At 44.1% G+C, this 26,559-nt stretch overlaps 1 protein-coding gene across 1 annotated transcript; it reads left to right on the top strand.

Annotated features, from left to right (window-relative positions):
- Positions 1 to 1,148: 1,148 nt before the first annotated feature.
- On the top strand, positions 1,149 to 26,331 carry UGP2 (UDP-glucose pyrophosphorylase 2). Its single transcript, XM_082757924.1, has 10 exons — positions 1,149 to 1,342; positions 6,417 to 6,544; positions 7,154 to 7,261; positions 19,508 to 19,693; positions 21,432 to 21,565; positions 22,142 to 22,439; positions 23,483 to 23,680; positions 23,870 to 24,112; positions 24,491 to 24,595; positions 25,422 to 26,331. The coding sequence occupies exons 1-10, from the start codon at positions 1,327 to 1,329 to the stop codon at positions 25,527 to 25,529; spliced, it is 1,524 nt and encodes a 507-aa protein (XP_082614050.1). The 5' UTR covers positions 1,149 to 1,326; the 3' UTR covers positions 25,530 to 26,331.
- The last annotated feature ends 228 nt before the right edge of the window (positions 26,332 to 26,559 follow it).

Raw genomic sequence — 26,559 nt, 5'->3', positions numbered from 1 at the left:
TCGAGCTGCTGGCAGGGGGCCTTGCGTTGGTGTGAAAAATGGAGAAAAAGGGTGTTTATAGGAAACGGACGGGGATGTGGGGGAAAGCAGAAAGGCTGTGTGTTGTGTGCAAACGGGAGCAGGTGAGCGGAGTGAGGCGGGTGCTTGATTTACACAGTTCCCTAGGAAAAAAAAAGTAATAATAATAAAATAATAACAATAATAAAATAATAAAAATAATAAAAAATAATAAAATAAAAAATATAAAATAAAAAATGATAATAAAATAATACAAAATAAAAATAATAAAAATATAAAAATAATAAAATAAAAATAAAAATAATAAATAATAAAAATAAAAATAAAAGATAATAAAATAATAAAAATAAAAATAATAAAAATATTAAAAATAATAAAATAAATATTAAAAATAAAAATAATAAATAATAAAAACAATAAAAATATTAAAAAATAACAAAATAAAAATAATAAAAATAAAAATTATTAATAATAAAATAATAAAAATAAAAATAATGAAAATAAAAATAATGAAATAATAATAAAAATAAAAATAATAAAAATCTGCACTTGGGCAGCAGGGGGGGAAGAGCATTTGGGGTTGCCGGGGACCCCTCAGCCTCACGCTGCAACCCCCTTGCTTAGAGCCCAGCAGCCCCGAGTTGCGGCAGAGAGGCACAGCCCCACTTCCCCCTCAAAACTGCCCAAAATCGGGGTTCCCCCCTCAAAAAAAAACACCTCCCCCCCCGCCTTTTCCCGCGCATGCTCGCCCCCGCGGGGCCCGCCGGGAAGAGCCCGCCCCCTCCCCCGGCTCCCCCCGCCCCCCGCCGCGCCGCAGCGCCCAGGTGGGTCCGGCGGGGCCGCGGCCATGGCGGCCGCTCGCGCCGGGAGGGGGCGGGGCCGAGCGCCCGCTCCTGAGGGGAGGGAAAATGGCGGGGGGGCGGGAAAGGGAGGGGGGAGGCTGAGGCGGGAGGGGGGGGGGAGAAGGGAAAATGGCGGCCGCGGGGGGCTCGGCCGTGCCCTGCCCGACCCGGCCCGTGCAGGGAGCGGGGAGGAGCCCGGTGGGAGCCCCGCGGAGGCGGGAGGCTCGGCCCGGGGGAGGGTTAGGGGGAAAGGGGTGGTGAATGCCGGCGCGCTGCTGGGTCCGCCTCTGCCACTGATGAAATTTAAATTGCTCGGGGCGAGCACGGGGCTGCGCCGGGCTCGGGAGGCTGCTCCCGGAGGGGACGGGGCCGCTGCTTTCCTCCTTCCCTCCCTCCCCTCCCATCCCATCCCATCCCGGCCGGGTGCGCTGTTTCTCCCTGCGCTCGCCTTCACCGAGGAGCGAAGATGTCGTTCGCCAAAGGTAGGCTGGCTGCTCCGCCGCAGGGACCTCGCTCCGCACCCGCTTGGTTTTATTTCGGTTATTTCGCCTTGACGCCGTGCCGCCTCCTTTTCTCTCCTCAGCAGCATGCTGTGAGGGGTGCCAGGCTTTCCCCCGGCAGGTGACGGTGCCCGTCCCGTGGACGTGTCCGTGGATGTGGACGTGGCCGTCTGCTCCGCCACGCAGCACCCCGACAGCCCCTCACCACAGCTGATGCATGTAGGGGGCTCCCCCCTTTGCCTCTCCCCGTCTGCCCAAGTTTTTTGGAGGTCTGAGTGTGTTTTGGCATTTGCCAGCCCCCGCCGTAGGCACCGGCACGCTGCCCTGTGAGCGTCTCGCCCGGTCTTGAGTTGGGAATCGTACATTGGGAAACAGGGAACCGACCCGCGAGGGTCACTTCAGGAAGAAAAATTACTTTGGTGCATTGCCGTGGCACTTCTCCCCCCTCCCTTCCCTCCTTTCTGGTGATCCTAGTGGTGCGTGTGTGGTTTTTCTGTTGCGGGTTTCACGCCTGTAGGTTTTCTTGGTGTAAGTCCATTCAGGCCTGTCACCGCCTTTAGAAAAAAAGAGTGGGCAATAGTAGGTCTTTTGCTATGGGAACTTGGGTCCTGTGGGGAACTGAGAGCTTCTGCAGGCTTTGGGAAATCAGCTGCTCGCCCAGTGGATGTCCAGGAGTGTGCAACACTTGCCGTGTAAGTGCAGTGACACTTTGTGAATGTCCTGTGACAGCCGGGCGAAACGCACAGCACCGCTCGGGGAGGTGCTGAAGCCACGCTGCTCACCTGGTGTCCTGAAAGTTGTCAAGACAAGCCCCTTCTTGCTGTGAAACGAGTGACAAAAATAGGCTCTGAAGCCTTCTTTTTAAGTGGAATTGGCTTATCTCAGCCTTCTGCTGGAGGTAGCCATCTTGCAGGCAAGTGGTACTGTGTTAACCTACGTAAAGATCGAAGCCAGTTCTTAAAATATTACCGAGGTTTTGACAACACTAGAAGGTTTTTTAAAGAGTACTTTTACTAGGCTGATAGCACCAAAACACATTGCTGATGTCAGGCGATATTTTTAGCAGGAGGATCAGCCTCTAGACTCAGAAATCGTACTGGGTCTGAGCGGTAACATCGCAGCCCTTGGTGTACGCGGCTGGCCAGGACGGCGTCCTGGGTTGCAAACTTCTGAGCGAGCTCAGGGTAACTTGCTTCTCTGTGATGGGGAGACAGTGGCGAGGTTTCACTTCTTGTGTGCTTCAGTGCCGTGTGTGTTGACAAATTTTGCCTGTAGTGGTAGGGAGAAAGAAGTTTGCAAATGCTTCTTCGGTTTGTTGAGTTCTCAAAAGTCAAGCGAAGTAGTAGTTCTCAGTTTTGTGTTGGGCAGTGTGGATGTCTGTGAAGTTTTTATCCCTGTCAAGGATAAAAATTGCCTTGAACTTTCCAGCGGAGTCGGTGGAAGTTAAGGCATTCACTCTGTACCCTCAGCCCCGAGTTCAAGGATAGAGCATTTAAAGTTCAGCTGTGTGTTTCAACTTACGGGCCAACCTTCCGGATTTTTATGCAAGTAGTCTGGCTCCAAGGAAATAGAAATAATTTTCTGGTGTAGCTCTTTCAGTGTGCTTACTTGGATTGCGGTGCTAATTACAATTCTCAACCCTCAGCCCGAAGGATCCCTACATTTTCATGAGAGGACTTCTTGCTTGGCTTGTCCCGTGACTCCTTCCTGTGCCATGACCCTGTATGCTATGTACTAAGGCAGTGAGTTCTCTTCTGAGCGAGTTAATGAGCTCTTAGGGCAACAAAACTGAGCTTTGTGTGTTCCCTCTTTTAATGTAAAATAAAAGGAGGGATGGCAGAAAGAAAATACACTGCTGTTCTCTTCGTGTGCAGTTGGGGAAGCCTGGCCCTTATTTTATTTCCCATGGTTCGTGACGGTCTCCTCTTTAGTAACTTGATCTGATTTATCGTATATTGTTTGTTTCCCAAGTGTCAGTTATAAAATCATGCATCATAAACCTAAAAATACTGTGCTCTTTACCATAGTTCACGGTGTGAGGACAGTGGCAGGCTAACAGGGAGATAAGAGCAAAGTAGAAATAAAGGTGGGGACAATATTGTTTGAGTGAAACTCTCCACCGGTGACTTGACTAAAGGTCTTTCTCTACAACTTGATGGAGCATTTTCTGCTGGAGGCATTAAAAGAAGGTGTCCTGGGTGGTCATTTTTCTTGAAAACCTGGTGTTTTCTGGAGCCCCAACTGTTTCATCACGCGTTTCTGTTCTGCACTCATTCCTGTGTGGGCCCATCCCTTGTGAGTCTTCCGCTGCCATATCCCACCCCTTTCTTCCTTCAGAGGGGAGCTGAAGAACAGTGATCCCATAAAAGTGAGCTTCAGCTGCAATCCGAGGCAGTGGTTGCAGTGCGGCTTGGAAGAGGCATTTCTTTTTCAAAGGTAATTTGGAAGCTCAGGGCAGCGTGTCCCCTGGGAAGTCTCTTCCTGCAGTTCTGCAGCACCCCTGCCTCCCGTCTGGTTTTACAGAGGTGCCATAACTACTTTTCACTGCAGCCTTAGGAAATTCGCCTTGCCTGTAGGAAATAACTGCCCTTAGAAATGCAGTCGTGCTGGCTTTTCTACTTCGTTGCCATTACGGCGAAGAGGGAAATAAACGTTAACCCGGGCTGTTAAATTTAACAGCAGCGCACGCTGAAGGACAGCGGCCATCCTCCTGCCATCGCTAGGCTGGAGGACAGAAACACCAGCTTCTTCCCCAAACCCTGGAGGGGTTTTCCTTAGGGAGGAAATCCCAGCAGGAAGGCTGGTGCTGAGCTCCTCGGCGTTGGGTACAGCACTGAAATTCTTACCCTGCACAACAGATCCCTCCCTGCACCCGTAATACTTGGGTTGGAAGCGTGTTTTTGTGGACTCCAGCTGTGCCAGCTCTCTCATTCCTCTTTCCCCCAGATGATCCCAGTATGGGCAGCACCAGCAGGGCTCTCCCCAGCCACCCACATCCTGGTGGGCTGGATGAGACCAGTGGTGGCCACCGAATGGTGGCCAGGAGGCTGCGGGGTGGTGGCTCTGGGCACGGACCATCAGGCTGCTGCTCCGCACGCCTTCAGCATTTGCTCGTGAAGCCCTGGAGAATGTGTTATCACGTGTTTACTTTTCCTCTGCCTTATCCTTTTGGTTTGCTTCTGATATTGCTTAATCTCTCAATGCTTTTTTGTTTTTTTATCAGGGAGATACACGTCTTTTGGCCATCGCGAGCCAACAGGATCTTCCTGCTTACATGGCAGCCCGGGATGGCTGTTTGCTGGCTCTTCCTTAACAAATGACAGCCTCTGTTGAATACTTGGTATTTGCAGAGTTTCTGCTGGGCTGCGTTGCATCATATCGGGAGGTTCAGCATGTTTTACAGGCTGATGAGCTGCGAGAAATGGTTGCTGCTGTTGCTGTAACCCCAGCCCTGTGTTACAACTCCTTGTAGGGAGGATTACAAACAAACAGCTGAAAGTATCTTGTAGCTGTTGTCGCCCTGGAAGTTTAAACACTGTTTCCATGTGCATCAAGTCGAAATGAGGGAAGGAAAGCTCAGCAGTTCTGCATGAAACTATTCAGGTGGTAGAGATCTTATGCTCCTTTCTGTAGGAGGAAGTACTTTCAGTGAAGAGCTCTTGTGTTTTTACTTATTTCACCTGGAAAGATAAGCCTAAGGTGCCTCCAACTGTTAACCTGTTTTTACTACCAAGTGAAGCACGCGATGAAAAAATGAACCTATTGTTAATTGTGCTATTCATGTGGTGCTGGCATTTCCCCTGTGTTACACCACGGCGTGTGCACTGCAGCACTTGCCTCTCTATCTCCTTTTTTTTTTTTTTTTTTTTTTTTCCCTTCCCTACCTGCAAAACAGTGCAGTCAGGAAAATGGCTTCTGTGGGCTTCAAAGCAAGGGCTTGACACTGTGACCGAGTCCGGGGAGTATTTTGCTTAAAAATACAATCAAAACCGTAATGCGAACGAACTGCCCCTGGCTTTCCGAGGCATTCTCGATAGAATAGCCTTTTAATGCGTGTCCCAAATAAGAAAACTTTAACCAAGGCTGCCTCTTCTGTTTCCTGGCACTATCAGTTCACTCGCAAAGTTTTTTCCTGCCCCTTTTTTGTACTAGTATCAGGGTGTTTCTAACATTCCAGCTATATTTGGCAATGCATCATTCTCCGTGTTATAGAGAAGCGATTACTCAAGGGATTTGGCAGAAATTAAATTAACCGAGGTCTTTAGAGAACATACTCAGAATGTCTTTAGGGAAGGCACTCAGTTCACATGCTTTCTTCTGGAAAATAAAGTCGAGCTATCTTCCATTCCTTCCTGTGCGGTGCTTTGACTATGGGCTTCACTGCATGGACCGTTTGTGTATTTACTCTTTCACATCCATGGAGCCTATCACTTTCAGAAGCAAAACAAATGCTAAAGTGATGGACGGACTATTTTTCCAGGTTGCTTAGTAACTGAAGGGCATGCTGTGGTGTGAAAATACTCATACGATAAAGGAAGGGAATATTTGCTGGAACAAACGGAAGACCGTGTGAAAATGCACAGCATAAATAATTAAAACGTGTTTTTATTTGCTTCTGTGAACGGAAGGATGCCCTCGATCACAATGTTCTGCATACAATATTTTTTTAGTGAATGGCTTTTTTGCGTTTTTACTTGCTAAAGTAAAAGTTGATGTGGTAGGACACGAACACTTTAGCTGCCTAGCAAAAAATACGTGTGCTGCTGTGGATTTGGAACATTTCTTGTGACGGATCATTGATCTTCTGGAACTTTTTAGAGTTTTGAGAGAAGGTTGGCTGTTTTTCGCACGCAATTTAAGATCTGTTCTCCAAGTTACTAGGAGCAAAATCTCTAGGTTCCTGGAGTGCTTGCACAGTAATAAAACAAGACTGGATTACATGACTTTTTTTTTCCCCGAAGAAATCTGAAAGCTGTCTATGGTCTAAATAAGCTAGTTTTCTTTTTTCTTTTTTTTCCCCTTTAACCTTTTTTTTCTTTTTTCCTTTTAATTTAAGATTTCAGTAAAGCCATGTCTCAGGCTGGCCCCTCACAGTTTCAGGAAGTCATTCGACAAGAGCTGGAGTATTCAATGAAGGTAGAACTTGATAAGATACTTGCAACCGCACCTTCAAATGAGCTGGAGGTAAGAAGTGTGATGTGAATGCAACTCAAAGCCTGAGAAGGTAGAGATTTTATACAAGGGGACAAATCACAGAATATTGCTATCCTTATTTTTAAGATGTGCTTGGGCCATGTGTGGAAGAGTAGCCTGGATACAGTGTCAGTAGGAGACTTTGAGTTGCATGCAAACTGCACGACAGAGTTATTACTAAGTGTTTAATCATCTTTAGTTATTAAAGGTTTTATATAATCTGTAATGGATTACAGAAAGAGAGGGTAAAGCTGTTACTCTAAAGATTTGGCCAAATTCTTGTGGTTATAGTTTTGAATAAAGACTTGCCTTTTAGGTATCCAAGGTGTTAGATGTCTTTGTTTGTTTGTTTCTTTTTTCTTTTTTTTTTTTTTTGCCCCCCCCCCCTTCATCCCCCAAACTCCCACTCCCATTTTTAGTTTTAGTGAGAATGAGCTTTTGGCACCTTTTGGAATTTAAAATTTTATCATGTCTGTACCTCACGAGCTGACAAACTCACTCTTGTGAATGTGTTGTATATCAAGTTTGTAAAAATGCTTCCATGATAGGGTAGGTACACAATAAATACCAGTATTAATTAATATTATTTCCTCTCTGTAGCACACCAAAAATGACCTGGAAGGATTTAAGAAGTTGTTCCATAGATTCCTACAAGAAAAGGGACCATCTGTGGACTGGGGGAAGATTCAAAGACCACCAGAAGATTCTGTAAGTTGCAATGAAGACGCAGTCAGTAGGGGACATAAAGCTATATACCATGGAATAGGTGTAACTGCCACGGTTCTGTAAAATCACGTAGGACAACAGTTCGGGCTCTAGCTGAGAAGTAATAATTTACAGACATATGCTGTGTGTGTTCCTGAACATCAGGTCCTGCTTAACATATGCATCAAGTTCTGCAGTGTTATTTTGTTAGCTGTTCTCTGAGCAGGGGAGCAAAGTGGGACAGATGCCATCTTACCATTTGGTACCTTCTCTGGAGTGACTGGTAACTTTTGTTAGAGGGGAAGTAGGTAGGACTCTTGTTGTTCCCCTTTCCTTCCTGCCCATGACAGAAGGTCGCGCGTCTCAGTTGAGACTGTTTCCAACAATTCATTCTGCTAAATAATTCGAAAGGGACATATGGCAAGTGGGCTGGGTTATATAGCTCACTTAGCAACTTCTGTAATCTACAGCAGCTCTGTAAAAGTGAGGAATCTGAAACTTGTAGCTGACTGAGGGTTTTTGAGCATCGTTTTCTAATACCATGTCTGGTGTTGTAACTTACAACCTGCTACTTGAGATGTTGCTGAAAAAGCACTAAACATTTTTTTTTTCAGCAATATTTAGTACCGAAATAAACAATTCCTATTAAACCTAACCTCATTTGGTTGATTCATCTGCAGCCCGAGGCTGTCCTTGGACTCTTGCGTAACTAACGGTGTAGCTGTGCTACGAATTCTTGCTTTTCCCACTGCCGTAATCTTGGCATATCCTGAGACTTCCTTACACATTTGTGGTCTCTCTTCGCCTCTGTGGTGATTCAATCAAGGCTCTGTTTGCAACTGAAAGACAGGCTGGCCAGTTACTTCCAGAACAGATGCAGTGCTGCTTTCTAAAGCGTTGATGAATGATGCTGTTTTAGAGCAAGTATAGGGCTTTTTCCAAGGTTGAGTGTTTTCTTTTAACTTCAAAAACATGCGATGTCTGTCTCTTCTGTACTGTAACACCAAACAAACTGTTGCTTTGGGGAGAAAAATCCACCTTGAGGAAAGAGGCCAAGGTGAGAAGTTGGAGTTCTAGATAACGTTTTATAAGGAAGCCTGCAGAAAAGGGGGCTGCTTTTAGTCTAGAGAGGGGTGAGGCTCTAGGGGAGTGATAACTTTTGAATATGTAAAAAGGTAGCTGCAACAATCAATGAATGGAATAAACTGTTCTCTGTGTCAAGATAAAGCCTGGGATTAAATTACAGTAATTTGATGCAAGTGAATAGGCTGCTTTGTGGAGAGGGAGAGCTATTGTCTGTCCATTTTTAAGGTTTCGCACACTTTCAGTGGAGGGAAAAAAAAAAAAAAAAACAAGTTCTGCAAGGGACTGAAAATTACTGGGCAGGACAATAGGAGCAAATGTCAAACAGGAGGCATTAGACAACACTGAAATAGGTTGTTGGAGATGCCCACGCAAGGCAAGCTGTTTAAAAAGAAGACCTAACTTAAGATCACAAAGGGCTGAAAGGAGGGCACGTTTAGAGTTGGTATCTCTCTTCTTCCTTCTGGCCTGTGCTGGCTCATCCTCATCTGTGTCCCTTAGCTAGGAAGCAACTTCTGATCAAAAACAGGGGAAAAAAGATGCAGCATCCTGTTGCTTTGGCTCAGGTGAGAAAAATGCGTGTTCTTAGATGAGATTGTGCTTCCTAGCATGAACTCCAAATCACACGGAGTCACAGAAGATGTCACAGAAAAAAGACAGGGAAAAATACCCTCAAACAAGTTTCCTTTCCATGCTGCCTTCACTTTGAAATAAAGATCTCTTGCTTTCCTGATCTGACAGGAGGTGGGTTGAGTGCTCTCAAAATTGAAAGTATTCTTAATTTTCTTTTTTTTTTTTTTTAATTATTATTATTTTTCCCCCCAACTGCAAGGGTTTTATTTCCCTGTCCTCCTCAAAACCTTCTTGTATTTATCCCAGACCCACCACCTGTATAATAAGTGTCATGTTGGGACTGTGGGAAGTGAAAGGTGTCCTACATGAAAGTGTTTTCAGGTGACCTGCAGAGAAACATCTTCCAAATTGTTCTTTGCGGAGGGATATGACTTGCAGAATTATTCGATAAATCTTGATTTCTTTACAACCACAGCTATCAAACTTACTAGTAGATGAGAACAGTAGGAACTTTTGAAAGGGATGAAGAATGATAATTTTCAGAAGGGCTTCAGAATCAAGTCTGCAGTCCTAACTTCTTTGGAACAGGTATCTGTGAAATATATGCAGATTGAGTGCTTTTATTCAGCTCTCACGGAGTTTTCATCCCGTAGCTATAAAAGCTTACAGTGCGCTCTCCTCCTGGTCCTGTGGGAACAGCACAGAGAATGTTATGGGCAAGACTTTTGGAAAACTGTTGATAATTTTGTAGCTGATTTATAATTGCCCATTTTGATGATATCATTTTATGAGGTGGGGGTGTGGGGTGCAGTGAGGTTCTCATCTACTTTTGAGACTCTTGTGCTACAAGTAGCATGGCCTAGAAAGGAAGGACTTACAGTCCCCAGGGTGACTTGATTTGGCTGTGATTTTTCTGGGGAATTGGCTTGCTGCTTGATCTGCCCGAAGGATCAAGAATTCTGGCATGTGTAATCTTCAACTGCTAGCTGGTGAAGCTCAAAGTATGTGTTTAGGTATGTAGGTGCATGTGTGTATATAAATGCACATACACTTATAAAATATATTTATATACATACAGGTGTGCACGTACGCGTGGCTATATGTATAAGCACCCAAAAATGTGCCAAAGATTTTACCAGCTTAGAGTTATTGAATGGTTCACTGCATTTTTAGGCTTTAGCTTTTAGTTTTCTGTTTTGCATAAGGTTCTTCTGAATGTCAGGTTCAGTGGGAAAGGTGTTCCAGGCTTTTCTGCAATGCTGTGCTGCGCAGGAGGAGAATTTCTGATCAGACTTCCATGGTTCACTTAATGTTTTATCCATGGTACTTGTTCTTTGAGTGCAGTTTTCTGTTCTTTTCTGAAGCATCTGCTGACAAGTAAAGACTCCTTTCAGTAAACCGAACTGTAATTGTGGTGTAATGTTCCCCCTTTTTCTCTGCAATGGGAGATTTTATTCCTGAACTCCATATTTTAGCGTAGCAACTAATACCGATGGGCAAGCAAGCTGTAGGCTCCAGATGAAGATAACACAAGATTGAACCCATTTCGTGCTATATTGGTAAACTTCTGACTTGTTTTTTCCTTCCAGATGCTTTCCTTCTATATGTCCAAAGGCTTACAGTGATAGCTGGCATAGTTAGGACCCATTACTGTTACAGTCTTCAGAGAAGAAAGTGCACTTAGAGTGCTGGTTAACGAGGAGGAGACGAGGTAAAGAATGTGGACACGGCAAGTGTAATTTAATCTTGTTGATGTAGATTGCAGTGATCTGTTTGACTTGGAAGCAGTAACAAAGTCGTGCTGGGAGGCCTCTGAGGGAACAGCAGTGAACAAGTTAACCTCAGAGCAGCAATGCAAAACCTCATCAGTGAGCTAAAGAGAGCATCCAAAGCACTTTGAGTGTGAAAGGAGCATGTCTATTATGATAATTTTTTTTTAACCCACTGCTTGGATTGTCTGCAGCTTGAGCTGTCACCTCAAAGAACTATACATGAAGGAAAAGAGCAAAAAAAAAAAAAGGCATGCTTTTAATCAAAAATCAAATGTCTTCCTAACCCTCAAATCTGGAAGCAGGTTTTAAGGGTTCATTGAATGCTATTTCTTTTTAAACTGTCCTTTGGTGCTGAGTAGATACTAGCTTGTTTTTCTGCAGCTACATATTGACTAATATGGGTGTATTCCTCTCCAGTCTACCCATGATGAGGGCCCAGATGCTCATTTTGTCTCTCTGGCAAACCGTTCCAAACATCCTTGCAGTAGGAGTATACTTCTGAGATCAGTCACACTCCCAATGTTGCCTCACACAGACTGTTCCAAAAATCACTTCGGTGACATTGTGTGCAAAACCAAATGAAGCTAGATGTTATCGTAGCAGAATCCCTGACCACAATTTCGAGATGTGTCTCAAATGACTAACACTGTAGTCATGTGCCTGTGAGCCCTGTCATTCCTGCCCATTTTTGTTCCTGAAGTATTTCCCCATCAGCGCTTGCTTGTCAAGCCCAGTGTTCCAAACCCTTAGAGCAAAAAGTGATTTTTATTACTGGGGAGCACTTTCTGCTCTTGTGTATGTGCTTAGGAGGTGATGAGGCAGTTCCTCTGCGTGTTAGAGCCTACGTGTGACTGGAACAGCTAAATGGCAGTGCCGACACCTAGCAGGCCTGATGCTGCAGGGATCCTGCCTGAATTTGAATTCCCGACGTTTGTTTTTCTCTGAATTAAAGACCCTTCAAGATCCAGGGCTTCCTTGCCAAGTTGTCATTTCCAATACCTGTGCCAAAAGGAACTGAAATATTTAGCAAGGCTGAGTTTCATATTTTGTGTTGGAGCTGATGCAACCGCAAATGAAGTAAATGCATGACAAAGGCCTGGGCGGAACTGTTAACTGCATCAGGACCGGGTTTCTACTCTGAGCTTTCTGCTTAAGCTCATTTCAGACACGATAGTGAAGACATAAAAGGGGGAGTTGGAACTTCAGCAAAGGAAAATAATTTTTGAGGCAGTCTGGCCCTGAACTGAGCAGCAGACTTACTTCTTTTTGGAGAGCTGTACTGGGCATGATGCAAGAAGAAAGGAGTAAGACTTTAAAGGTGAAATCACGTTTTTGGCTTTTCAGACAGCATCTGAACGCTGTGGGTGTGACTCATGTCCCACCTGCTAAATGTTTAAATCCCCTGGAGTCTAGTACGGGGTGGTATTGACCTTGGAGTAGACAGGAGGTAGTGGCAGGGAGTGAGGATCAAGCTGCGTTTCTCTTCTGAATGGTGCCCAGCGCCAAGTATAAATCTCTAGATCCTGTTTGCAGTGAATTGTTCTTTGAGCTTTCTGATGCACCTTCAGCACGTTAAATTTGAGGTTTATAACCTTTTTGTTAGCGAGAAAAATAGTTGCTCTTAATGTCTGCCCAGCCTGAACACAACCATTGTTGTTGTCAAAACACAGCAAGGTTCTACTTTTTGTATGCTTCTGTTCCTGAGAAATTCTAGAAGCTTTGGAATGAAGTTCCCACCAATGTTCTCCATGAAGTAGCAGTATGGTGTGTGTTTTTAGGAGCAATCCTACAGTCACAGCACGTGGCTACCTTGGCCCTTGAGTAACTCATTTCAATGTTGACCTTTGGAAGGCAAGGGTCTGTAGGTACAGAATTGTAGGGATCAGTGTGGTTAGAGATTTTAAAAAGAACAACAACAAAAAAACACCCTCATAGTTTGGGCAACAGTCTTCTTAGATAAGAACTGGGAGGTTGTGTGCATATTTGCTAATTCTTCTCTGTGTGCACTTGGAATTGGGTATCTGCTGTCAATTCCTGCATTCGTGACCCATTCTGCTGTATCAGCTGTCCCTGTCTTTCTGACAGATCTATGCTTGTAAGCTTCAGGATGTTTTATCTTCTGTAGTTTGTTCAGATGCATCCTGCACCACTGGAATGCTGTATCCATGTCCTGCCTCTTCCATTTGTTCTACGTGTTCCCTTTTGAAAGTATAGCAGAATAAATGGACTGTGGATAGAATAAACTGACTATGAACAGATGGTATTCCTGAACGGATGTGCAAGTGGAATAAAAGAGGGATTGCACTAGACCAAAAAGCTTCAGTTCCGTCTGATTTTTGCATATCAACATTCTGCAAAACCGCTTCTGTCAAAGATCCTTGCATAGCAGCTAGAAGATTGCTAGAGGATTTTCTTGTGTGTAGTTTCCCTCGTAGTGGGAAGGAAAGGGTTGTGTGAGATGGAAAGGATTTTGTGTTCTCCTGCATGAAAATCCTTCTGCCTCAGGTTCACAGAGTGTGCCTCTGCTATTCTCGTCTAGCATGGCCATAGCAGTGCTAAGTTAGTGCTTAAGACTTAAAGTAATTTATGCTTTTATGAGAGGATGGCACAGCTGGTGAAAATGGTGGTGTTTCCAGTTGGAACTGGAGCAGCGCACATTATTTGTGTCCTTCCTCCCTCCATCCTCCCCTCTCTTCCAGTTAGCAATGAATTTCATGTGAAAAAGGTCCCGCTTTGATGAAGGTTCCTTTGAATTGTTCTAATCTCTGGATCATCAACGAGCGGGTGACCAGATCTGCCATGCAAGCTCATTGCTGTGGCTTATCTCGAAGCTGTGGTTTTGCTCCAGGTGTGACTGGCTTTTGTGATGTTCAGCTTCTCTCCCTCCCACCTGTTTAGCTCCTAACAGCCCCAGAATCCGCTCACCCAGTAACCGTGCGTGGCTGTCTCACATCTGTGCAGCAAGCAGCCCGCTCTGAACCAGCAGAGGCATCTGTGGGAATGGGTGAAGTCTTTTTGTTTGCCACGCTGCCCTGGCAGGGAATGCTGAACTCATCATGTGCAAAGTCTGGTGGGTGCTGTTTTAATGGATCCCTTTCTGATGGCTGCTGCCATTGCTTTGGTACGTGCTACTTCTGTTGTACCAACAGAGACATCCAGAGATGCCAAGGCATTTCTGAAGCAAGACCAGTCCAGCATGTGCCTTCTTTTGGTTGCAGAGCTCTTTGCTGATAACCATTTTCAGGAGCTGTTCTTGCCGCTGTCCTTGTGCAGCGTTTTGCCTGGGTCAGTTACCTCAGCTGTGTGCAGTGCCTGCCACGCAGGATCTGTGGGGTTGCAGATGACGAGCTCCATAAACCTGTGGTGTTCAGTGATTATTTTCAGGTCAGCTGTAGCTGACTGGCAGTCCCTTGAGGCACGATTACAGGAGTGATAGTTTTCACTTTTGTTGTGAAGATTGTTGTACAAGCTTCCTGTTAAATAGATGTCATAGTCCAGCCTTTCTGCCCAACTAGTGAAGGTACAGTGCGTGTAATCGCTCTTCCCCCTTCCTCATACCCTAAGGAGCTGACTTTCCTTATTTCCTAGTCTATAAAAACATCTCAGTGTTTTCAAGAGACTTTTCTCTATTTCAGAGTGTGCCTGTGTGTGTATACACACCACACATGTAAGTGATAAGCCATGTATGTCCGTGTTCTGTTTATTTTCTTTTTTCAAATATTAGTCTCCTGGTTTTCTTCATCTCACTTCCTGGAAGAAATGAGCCTCTCAGCTAAGTTATAAATAAAACAACTCTGCGGACTTGAAAGCTTTCTCTGTCTTAATTTAGCTGAATATTGCCAGTCATAAGTTTCCTGATGAAGGGCAGTAGTGTTCCTCTGTAACATAAAGTGCTTGTGTGGGCAATCTGAAATGGTCCTGTACGAGTCTGCTCGATGTGGGTATTTAGGAAGTGGCTTTGAAATGATGTTTGTCTAGGTTGCCACGGCTGCCCCGACTTAGTAACCTTCCCATCCTGGTATTCTTTGGACAGTCGAGGTTTACGCATGTGACAGAGGCCAGGACAGATGCTATCAGTAGCTTCGTAACCCGTGGGTTGTGTGAATACAGCTCAGGGCCAAGGAGAACAATTTCCCCCTGCAGAGGAGAAAGGACAATATTTGAGAATGTCTGGAGAGGTGTAGGCTCCTGCCACATGTGGGTAGGTCGGGTTTCTCATTTGGTAGCTTGCCTCCCTTAGAAACCCACTGCAGAGGATCTGAATTCCCCCCCTTGTCCCCCACAGCTTTTGGTGTGAGGGAATAAAGAGTAAAGCCCTGTTGAAACAGCGCAACCATCACCGCCTTGGGCCTGCTTCCATTCCTTCTTTACCCTTCCAGCAAGCAGGAGACATCAGGGCTCATGTGTGGTGCATCTTTGAGTAAAGAACATGCTACTGCAAAAACAATTTGACAACTACCAGTTTGTTCCCAGACGCTTTCCCTGTGTAATAGCATAGTTTCATGCAAGTGTATGTGTTCTTGTTTATTTACTGAAAGTACAAAGTAAAGGTGGACTATTTTTTTTTTTTTGAAATAGTTTATGGGTTTCTTAGACTTTGAATTTCTGCATAAAAAAGAAAAACAAAAAAAGCATAGTTATATTCAGATCACTTACCTGTTGGACTCTTTTTTTTTCAATCAAATGAAACCCACTTTAAACAAGGAAATGGTAAGACAAAGATCGACCTCTGTGCTAGAGGAGCACTGGGACTACGTTGACCTGTGGAGGTTATAATACGTTAATCTTATTCCCAGTTTCCTCTAAAAACACAGATCGCTTCCTTAAGCCTCCGGACAAACAAACTCATTCTGTAGACCTCACAGGATGGCCGAGCTCCTGACTTGACAGGCACAAACCCAAATTTAAAAACAAACAAAAAAAACACAACAGAAACCATTAAGAGCGTGTTCCCCAGGGCATGGTATCGCAGCACAGGCTTGGCGTGGGCAGGCTCCCTTCTGGGGAGGCCACGCATGCGTTTGGGCTGCACCGTGATGGGGCTTTCATCCCGGGGCTCTGAGTTGCAGCTGAAGTGCTCTGGAGCCACATTTGGCTGCTCCCAATTTTGCTTATCCTGGGTTATCCATCTTTTAAGCCTTTGCTGAAGTTGGACTGTGGGGATGCTTCCAAAATCCTGCTGTTAAATTTAAAATGTGAAGGGCAATGTTTTGATAAGGCTTAGTGGGCTGACAGTCATGTACCGGTGCTTTATTTCCTGGCATTTCAGGTCTTTTGCCCTTTTGCCCTGAGTCTCCATTCATTTCTAGCTGCCACCTTATCTTCCACCTTCCTCCCCCTTATCAACCTCAGCTGTCTCTTTCCTTACTTATTTCAACCTTCTGTCATCTCGGGATGATGCAACTGAGCATAATTTATAACCTGGAGGCAGCAAGCTGTGCCACGCTTTGGGGTGGGAACAGGCTGCAGCTAGCTAGCACGTAGGGGAGGGCATGGGCAGCGTGGTGGGCTGGGGAGAGGAAAAAGCAAGCCAAAATGGGTGAGTATTTCCCTCCTGGTAACAGCCTCTTTTACCCTGCCTGTGCTTCTTGGAGTAACACATGGCACGTGAACTGGATGCTGTGTGACTAACTGGGAAGATGTGGTTGTGATTGGAGTGGTAGTTTAATTTCTTGATGTTGCCAGATACCAAATCTTCTTTTTTATTTTTATTTTTTGTGTAAAATGAAGTCTGTCACACCCTCACGTGAGAAAGCTGGAATGGAAGGACTCACCTTACTGCTTCCCTAGCAAAGTGGTCAGACTGAAGTACCTTTCAGTTGCGCTTTTGATTTTATAAAAGGAGCTGGCATAAATTATTCATAACAAATTGTGAAGTTACTGCTTTAAGCCACGTATTTAAAACTGTCAGACTTCTGAAGTAAGGGATTTTGGAGACCTGTTTTAAGCCAGCTGGTTAACAAGGAAGGAGCCCTTTGTTAATCCTTTTGTTCAAGGCAGCAGAAATCCAGAGCAATTGTTTTGGCTTAATATACCTTCTTCTGGGGGGTTACCTTAGATGTGCATTTCTGTTGAAGTGCTGTGTTTGATTTCATGGTCTTACAATACAGAACCAAGACGAGACACTGGCCGTCGAATTGCTGGGACCCCCTGAGCCCTCGTTTGAAAACTGTCTCTCTTGGGTGTGTGAATCAGACTGTGGTGCCACAGGGACACTGCTAGGGGTCGGAGTTCTGGCTGTCCTCAAGTTAGCATTGGACTTCGTGTCTGGTCTGACAGATTGCCCCTCCCTTGTCTTTTATGGATGCGTATAGATTTTTCTGACAAACCCGTGTGCTTATTAATGGCAAAGGGGCATATTATTTCTGCTCTTATCACTCTGGAAAGCAGCATGTCGACGTCACCTGCTTTGTTTAATCAGCTGATTCCTTCTGCTAAGGAGAACGTGGATATTAGCAGACAACTGCAGCGGTGGTTGTGTTCCTTCGCGCTGCCCGAGCCACGATAATGCTGTTTGCCTTCTAGCTGGCTTGCTGGGAGAGTGAAATAAAACCTGTCCAGCTACCATGTCTGCTGCTGTGACCTAGCTTGGAAAATGGAGGCTTAAATGTGTGTGATTTTCCTCTTCATTCTTACTTTCCCAAGCAAAACCACGTTTATCTTTGAGGCAGTGATAATTGTAGCACTCGGGACAGTTCGTGCATTACTCACAGGGCTCCTTGCCTTGCCCATGAGGCTGTCTCAAGGGTTTTTGGCGTAGGAGCCTCTGTCACTTTGAAGCATGAAGTACAGTTAAGCCTGAATTTACGTGTTTTCTTGGAATGTGAGAAGTTGGTAAAGAGCGTGTAGATGGAAACATTCCTGTCCTTGATGTGTTGGCTAGATCTCAGCAGAGGGTCAACAGCGAGCCTGGATGTTACCTCTTCTCCTGGGAAGCGTGTGGTCTGGGGGTACTGAATTCCCAGTGTCTTCTCTGTGCTAGGAGACGCTGAGAGGGATTGCACCTGCCAGAAACAACCAGCAAAGCTCCTGGTAGTTGTGTAGAAAGTGGCTTTTAAAAACCACACAGAAGGAAAATAATTGGTAAGCTTGTTGGACAAACCTCTTGCTTTCAGTTGTATTCATTTTGATGAGTGCGTATCACAAAACTACCGAAACTCGTCTTGTTCTCCACTAACACTGCCCACTGAGCCAGAAAAATAAGTCACAACAGTGACATATGGTTTTCTATTCAACAGCTAGAGTGTTTCAACAAGGAACCCTGTGCTATTCTTACAGATATTTAATCTGTTTTCGTATTAGCTAAAATATTTGAGTGAGGGAGTAAGGCTTTCAAGTCCAGTTAATGGCTTGCTTTTTTGGAAACATTTTTAGGTGGAATGTGTTCAAGCAGTTGCATCAAGATGTTCCTCCCGGGCCAGTTACCACTGTTTGAGTAATGAGAGTTTAGTTAGTCATTACGCTGCAGCTTGTGGAGTGATCTTATCTTTAAATATATACCGTGAGCTTTCCAGATCATGCAGGAGGCAGAATTTCCCTAATGTGAGGGATCCGCTCTAATCGGCCATCTGTGGCCTGCTGGAATTGCACAAGTTTTCCTCCCAACCTCCCCACATCCGAGTAAGAAATCTGACTCTTGTTCCAGTGCACCGTGAATTTCCAAGGAAATTCGGGCCTGACTTGCCTGAAGCAGACACAGACTTCTGAGAAGGACTTGGTATGTGTTTGTTTTCAGAAATCAGCTGTGCGATTTACAAATCCCTTATCAGAATTACAATCACTTCCTTGCTGCTAGAATACATGCAGCACTGAAACACAAAGGCTTTTCTTTGGAAGGAAATCTCTAGATGGGCAGGCTAAAAGATGATTGTATTGATTTTGCTGGCATGATACCTATTGTTGCACTATTACCTTTGTTTCCTTGACTTATGTGCTTTGGATTAGGGGGGAAGCAATGCCTAATGGAAAGCATGCTGACTTTCATTACAAGTCTGATTTTGTTCTCTATCCCTAGCCCTAAACGTATCCCATACTCTGTCCTTAAACCTGTAGGATATGGCTATATCAGCAAGTAGAAGTCTTTCTGCAAGGTTTGATGAACGCATCCTGGAAAAAATGAGGATAAGAATTAGGAACTTTCTTTATTCCTTTATTGGGAACTTTCTGCATTCCTTCCTGGCTTCTCTTCGGTGTGATGAATTATTATATTGGGCTGGTAATATGAATAAATATTACTTTAGACTGAGTCAAAGAACCAACCTTTTGCCAAGAATGTTGTTTCTGAGAAACCTTAGTGCAATGTATCAAAAAAATCTGCTCTGACTTTAGGTTGCTCAGGGAAGAAAAGTTATGTCCAGTGTGCGGAGCCTGCGCTCTTAAATCGCATCCTGACTGAAGGAGGAGATCTTACGGGGAAGGGAGTTAGGCGAGTCACAAAGAGACCTCCCCCTCCTCCTGCAAGACAAGAGGAAGCTTGGGTTAGGCAGCATAACTGGGCTGAGTTGTTCTGAACCCCTCTTCACCATCGAGTCAGCTCCCTGTATCTGGAAGGAGTAGACTGAGACATGCCGGGATGAAGCTGATGGTGACAGGTCTCACAGAGGCTAGGGGGCTTCTCTAGAGAATAGGTTGTGGTGGGAACAGATCAGGTTATTTGTATTGTACCAAATGGGGCTGTTGTAGACTCATTTTGCAAATGTTCTGTAGTTTTCCTAAATCACGTATGTCAATTTGGGTTACCAAGTTTGAAGTTTTGAAAGCTTTTAGGAGAAAGCACTTTCCTTCCAAATACCTGACTTTCTGAAAATTTTGCTTCTTACAGATCCAACCCTATGAGAAGATAAAGGCTAGAGGGCTGCCCGATAACATTGCTTCTGTCTTGAACAAGCTGGTGGTTGTGAAACTCAATGGCGGCTTGGGCACAAGCATGGGTTGTAAAGGCCCCAAAAGCCTCATCGGGGTGCGGAACGAGAACACCTTCTTGGATCTGACCGTGCAGCAGATTGAGGTAACTTCTGATGTGCTTTGAATGTCCTTGTGGATGCTTCAAGGGAGCCATGCACTTGAGACTTACTCTGAAATCACCTTCACCTAGAGCTGACGTCCTGGCCAGTACAGAAACACTTCCCACTAGAAGTCTGACCTCAGTGAGCACACAGCCCAGGGTCACACTTCCCCTTTTTGGGGCGAGGGGGAGTTTGGGTCCAATCCTTGTTTCACCGTATGAGCCATGGTCACTGAGTGTGCTGCGTATCTGAGTTGTAATTCGGGGTAGAGCCTTCCCTTTCTGCACAGGGTGAAGCGAGGCACAGCGAGCTTCTGTGGGAGCCTTAAGAGAGGTGACGGTGGAGGCCTGCCAAAAGAAAGAGGGAAAGGGGGCCTGGTCTCAGAGCTAGTGGTGGAGCAGAGAATTGCTTTGGGAAGAATGGGCGCTAGTGATGTGCAGCACATGTGGACAGAGGGGACGGAGCAATCGGCGACTGAACTCTGTCCTCTCTGCACATGTTAGCACAAGAGTAATTCAGCCTGTGCGCACCAACCGGAACAGGGCTGGTTGTGTCCAGCTACACAAGGGACCAAATTGTGGAGCTGGCCTGGCGTGGCTAACTCCTGGGCTCGCTTCCGACTCCTCCAGGTGCAGGTCTGAGTGTAGCTTTGTTCGTGTGCCTCGGAACAAAGCTCTTCACAGCAGCTCCGAGTTCCTTCTCAAATTAAAACCCTCATCATGGAAGTGATTGCTAGGATTTTCCTCAGAAGGAAGAAAAAGTAACAGCTGCTGGTGCTGGGAGAGGATGTTTCAGCTTATGTTTATAATGCAGAATATTCCTCTTGCAGCAGATATTTAAGATGGCCATTAGAGTAGGAAATCGAGTGTGCTTGTTCCATAGTTTTTAGAACTCCAACCATTTTTGCCTCATCATGTTTTTTGCTTGGAATAACTGTCTCATGTATGCAGGAGAGTCCCACACACCACTTAAATTTATGTCCAACTAATGCAGTCCTAATCCTTCACGTCTGTGGGTGCTTCCCCAAAAGGGTCATTGCAGTATTCTGACTCCCCCAGAGGTTAATGATCCCAAACATTCCCCAACAGACAAGGGTGATCTGGTGCACCAAGATTTCAATTCAATTAAAGTGTATTTTCTGCATGTTCTTTTGGTAGAACACACTTGTTTTCTGTTGTTCTTTTTTTTTTTTTTTCTTTTCTTTTGCTGTGCTGAAAGTGCTCACATGTATTTCAGTTTTTTTTATAGATGCCTAAATAATTACCATTGCAACATTTCATCCATTATGTGGTCATGATAATATTTTCTGTCTCAAAGCCTGACAAAAAGGCTCAAAACTGCTTGCTGTGCAGAGAAGTTTTTGCAACCTTCCCCTCACAGACTTGAATAATTTTGGGGGAAGCGTGCCTTTTGTAATCAACAGTAGCCTAAAATTTAAAAGAATAGTTTTGCAGTGTCACGCTCTTTAAATTTGGAATCTTGACGCAGATTTAAAAACAAAGATTAATTATATGTTAAGTAATGGGTCTTATCTTAAATACTTCACTGCTTACAGTGATTTGTTTTCTTTTACTTGCTTTATTGTGTATTCTAGTGGTACAAGAATTTTTCTCTTTTATCTAATGGATAGATAAAGCAGACTGGAAATAATAAGTGTATTTCCTTTTTCCCCAAAATCTTAGGTGTCAGGAGTTAAAGCTAAAAATACATGCTGAATTTACCATTTCTTTCCCATCTCAGCACTTAAACAAAACCTACAACACCGATGTTCCTCTTGTTCTTATGAATTCCTTCAACACCGATGAGGACACAAAGAAAATCCTGCAGAAATACAGTCACAGCCGTGTGAAAATATATACCTTTAATCAAAGCAGGTATCAAAAAACTTTTCTACTTGAGGTGAAAGGAAACACTAGCTTGCATTTCCTCATGTTCCAAATAGTACGGTGTTTAGTTTGAGGTAGCAGTGGTATTTTCTATACTCACGTTCAATCTCATTATTTGAAAGGAAGACTGAAATGTCAGGGGGTTCAGTAGAGTCAAAAGCGATGTATTAGAGAGAGATGTGGGGTGGGGACAGGCTACAGTTTCAAGAAATGGGTGTAATGGAGTGCTGGATGCTGGCCACTTGGTTCCTGAATTTGCTTTTAGGATAGATGCCTGGGCTCTGGAGGGAGACAGAACGTGGTTTCCTTATCGAGAGAAAGCTCTTATCTAAAGTGGCTGATGGCATGCTCTGGAGCCCTGTGTCAGAGGAATGCTGTTTTACTGCATGGTCTGAGAACTGTGGTTTTAAATCCATGAATGAAAGACCGTGTTCTGCACCTTCTCAGTGACCTAGCAAGCATAACATCTAAAGCTGCATGAAAAAGCCCAGGTAGCTGCACCCAAACTATTGCATTTTCATTTTACTTTGTGCTAACAACCTAACAAAACTGTTGTCTTTCCAGGTATCCTAGAATTAATAAGGAAACTCTGCTGCCAATAGCCAAGGACGTATCTTACTCAGGAGAGAATACGGAGTGCTGGTATCCCCCAGGCCATGGAGACATCTACGCCAGCTTCTATAACTCCGGGCTGCTGGATAACCTCATTGCAGAGGGGAAGGAGTATATTTTTGTATCCAATATAGATAACTTGGGAGCCACTGTGGACCTCTACATTCTGAACCATCTTATGAACCCACCCAATGGAAAACGCTGCGAGTTTGTCATGGAAGTCACAAACAAGACCAGGGCAGATGTGAAGGTAAATGCAAACAGTTGTGCAATGTGTCTGCCCGCGTGTTGGTGCCAATCTGTGCCTCTTGTCTCTTCCGTATGCATGAATTCAGACATACATTAAATCTTATAGCTATTTCAGGCACCATTTAACACATCAGCTGCGATCTCATTTGAGATGCACAAAATCAGCCAGTTTATGAAGTTTTAATTCATGGAACAAATTGGATCTAGCTTCTGGGCAACAGCAGCCAAGGATTACTGACAACAAGTAATTTCTGCAGGTCACACTCTCCTTACCTTCTCCAAACTGTCACTTGCACATGGGAGAGGTTTGGGGATGGTAAAAGCAGTGCATAGCTGGGATATTGCAGTTGTATCACTACTGACTGAAACCTGTGCAAGCTCCTTGTGCAGCTGTACATGTGAGCATAACGCAACGCAGCTTGTCGGGGCTGCAAATCCTCTCCTGCCACAGCTGCCTGACTTTGCGCAAAGTCCAGGTTTGACAACTTATCTTATGTTTAGGGCATGTATCAAATATTCCTAGTGAGTAGCAATTAGTCATGTAACAGAACTTTACCTTTACTCTTTTAAGTATGAGGCTGGAGGGAACGTGGTTTTCCCCCAGCTAGTCGTCAGATACCAAGAAAGGTCTGACAGTCCTATAACACCACAAAAAGGCCCTGTAAAAATACAGAGCTTCACCCATGGAGAGTCCAAGTTGTCTAAGAAATGGTGTAGAGTTAATAGACTTGATTTAAGTTTTGCACTGTAATCCAGCAAAGCGCTAGAAGATGACTTCTGACAAAAGCAGCACTTGCCAAAGATTCTCAGCAACTTTCATTAACAGAAGTAACTGTTCTGGAGTGCTGAAACACGATCATTTAACAGTTCTGACTGTAATTTAAACACGCTCTATAATTAGTAACCCAGTAGCTGACCACAAGTAACATGTTTTCACCGAGGTTCAACTTAAATGGCACCAAAGCAGTGCATGCAGCTGGGGTGGTGGCTTCTCTGTTGGCAGCTCATTAACAGGACTTAAAACTTCTTCTTTTACCCCTGCAGGGTGGGACACTTACGCAATATGAAAACAAGCTGAGACTGGTGGAGATAGCTCAGGTCCCAAAAGCACATGTTGATGAATTCAAATCTGTGTCAAAATTCAAAATATTCAACACGAACAATTTGTGGATTGCTCTGTCTGCGATTAAAAGGCTGCAAGAGAAAAACGCTATTGACATGGAGATCATTGTTAACCCAAAGGTAAGCAGATAACAAGATTTTAGAGGAAATGAACTCAAAAAAAAATTTTGTTTCTGTGTAACTAAACAAGGACTGATGCCTTCAAAAAGGAGCCGGTCTGTTGGTAAATGTGGAACTCTGAGTTATGCTAGGCTGTAGAGCTGAGTGCCTTTACCTGCTGGTCGTGCTTACGTGAGTTTTCTCTTCCAGACCCTGGATGGAGGTTTGAATGTTATCCAGCTGGAGACTGCAGTTGGTGCTGCTATTAAGAGCTTTGAGAACTCCCTGGGGATAAACGTTCCTCGCAGTCGTTTTCTGCCTGTTAAGACCACGTCCGATCTCCTGCTTGTGATGTCGAACTTGTACAGCCTTAACGCTGGGTCTTTAACCATGAGCGAGAAGCGAGAATTTCCGACAGTGCCTCTTGTCAAGCTGGGAAGCTCTTTCACAAAGGTGAACTCCCATAACTGCACTTGTATTTTATCGCATGGTATAAAAACACAGTCCATAGCAATAAATAAATAAAGTGAGGTTTACTTTATCTACCTCTACCCATCATACGTACTGTTCTGTACTCCTTCACCCCCATCAGCTGAGGAAAAGTTGCATGTGGTCTCTAGTGCTCACCCAGCTTTGATGGGATATTGCCCTTACTGTCCCTTGGTTGTAGTCATCTCAGACAATATGACAATAAATGACAGAAGTAGCAACATTTATATTTGTCAGACATAGATTCCAGAAATACCTTTTAAAAAGAGTTTTTAAAAGAAGCTCCAATGTTTGTCTACAAAGGGATTTAAAACAGTCTGTATTTTTTCTTCCCTTCAAAAGGTTCAAGATTACCTGCGGAGGTTTGAAAGTATTCCAGATATGCTGGAACTGGATCACCTCACAGTTTCAGGTGATGTTACGTTTGGGAAGAACGTTTCATTAAAGGTGAGTTTGCAAGCAGGATGCTCTTGCATATATATGACTCATCTCTGCTACTCTGTAAGAAAACTGATCCTAAGTCAGCACCTTCCCCTGGAAGCATTCCTAAGAATTAAAAAATAACAACAAAAGGGCCTGCAACAAGGATTGCAGCGGTCAAGTTTGAGCCAATATTACCCCTTCTGAATGAGCACAAGGCATTACCAGAATAAGTGCTTTTCTGTGCAGTTCTAGCAAGAGATGAGGTTGGTCTACAAGTACAGACCTGTGAGAACACCACAGACCTGGTGACTCTGTGTCCAAAACAATGCTTGCATCTTTGTGATTTACCAGGCATGTACCACCTTGCTTCCCAGGCTGGCTTTACAGCCATAGGCCCATTCTCATCAATTTGGGGTTCTTGATTAGTAAATGTTGGAGCTGAGCTATTTCAGATGCTTCTTAGGATCTGTGGCACAGTACTTACATTTCCTTGCCTTATAGCCATAATGGTGAGCTGCATTACCAGCTAAGGCAGTAACATCTTTACACCTAAAAGCAAGCAGGCACAATAGGATCATATAAAGCAAGTATCTATCGTTAAGTTAGCAACCCTGCTTATAATCTGATGATATCAAGTATGCTCATATAATTACAGTAGTTCCAATATTATTGCTTCTTTCAAAGCTCTGTGCAAAAAAAAAAGTAATTCAGTTGAAGCACGTGCAGGGTCTGGCTGTTAACAGCCTCCCAACAACGCTGCTCTAACTGTTGATTTGGAATGAGCTATCCTACAGTAAAGTTTCCCTACAGTAAAGTTTCTGACCACTCACTCTCTTCTCTGTGACTCCAGGGAACAGTTATCATCATTGCAAATCATGGCGACAGAATTGACATCCCCGCGGGAGCTGTACTAGAGAACAAGATTGTGTCAGGCAATCTTCGGATCTTGGACCACTGAGTCGGTGGAAGGGCATGGCCGGTTCTGTAGGCTGCTGTGCTAAACCAGCCTGGTCACGGAAGAACCTTTTAAGCATTAGAAATAAGTACACAGAGGGCCTACGCTTTGTCATCCTCACAGTACCCTGCAGTATTAATTTAAAATTAATTTCTCTTGCTTATCTTTTTAAGCAGACACATAGCGCAATGGATGTGCGTAAGTAATGTTTCAGTCCTTAAAGAGATTCTGTAACTCAGTTAATATAACCTTGAAGTGCAATACTGTTTGTCTTGAGGTAAGATGGACAGATCTTTGATAAGAAGTTAAGAGGCTTGCCTCTAACATTTAGTAGTTTTGAATTGCTTGTAACCGCAGAAATAAAGCTGTGAAGCAATACATGTGGGACATGGTTAGCTACTCATGCAACTTTTTTTTAAATGAAGTGTAAATGGCAGGCACAGTTGAAATAAACCCAAAGTTTCACTACTGCTAAATGGGCTGTTTAAAAACCCTGTAGTTCATGTGCTCACAACTCCCCCAACCTATAACCCTCTTTAACCCCCACAACTGACAGGTGGGATTCCTATCACGATTATACTGTACGTCACAATACTGGGGTTAAGGTTGTAAATACCTCTGTTTCTGTATTGTGAGAGCATGGGCATCGCTGATGTTCCAAACTCACCCAAAGAATCTAATACTTGAGAAAAATGCCTCGGTATCCACACGTGGTGTTTGCTTTTCACATCCCATTTAAGACTGGATCACCCATTAGTATCTTTATCCTTTATCTGCCCTCTCTTTCAATAAATGGATTACATCACGTTGTCTCTGTCCATGTTCATACTGCCACAGCCACATGTTAATTTATCTGCTCTTGACTCATTTCTAGATTTGTACAGGAATTGAAATCCCTGGCCTGATCACTATTGATTTCTTAATGTTTCTCTTGTATTTACATGCAGACAATTTATTTTATAAGCTTAGTATAACACTGGTATGTATCATTAAAGAAGTTGGTCTTTAAAAACAACTCTGATTTTATAGCTTT

This window comes from Aythya marila (genome assembly GCF_965140915.1).
Source record: "Aythya marila genome assembly, chromosome: 3".
NCBI classification, from domain to species: Eukaryota; Metazoa; Chordata; class Aves; order Anseriformes; family Anatidae; genus Aythya; species Aythya marila.
This window is presented reverse-complemented; position numbering and strand designations above follow the sequence as displayed.

What these genes read in the sequence shown, in the direction of transcription:
- UGP2 (XM_082757924.1), top strand. An exon ending in AAAGACCACCAGAAGATTCT is followed by an intron (nt 7,262 to 19,507) that starts GTAAGTTGCAAT and finishes TGCTTCTTACAG; the next exon opens with ATCCAACCCTATGAGAAGAT. An exon ending in GGAAGAACGTTTCATTAAAG is followed by an intron (nt 24,596 to 25,421) that starts GTGAGTTTGCAA and finishes CTGTGACTCCAG; the next exon opens with GGAACAGTTATCATCATTGC.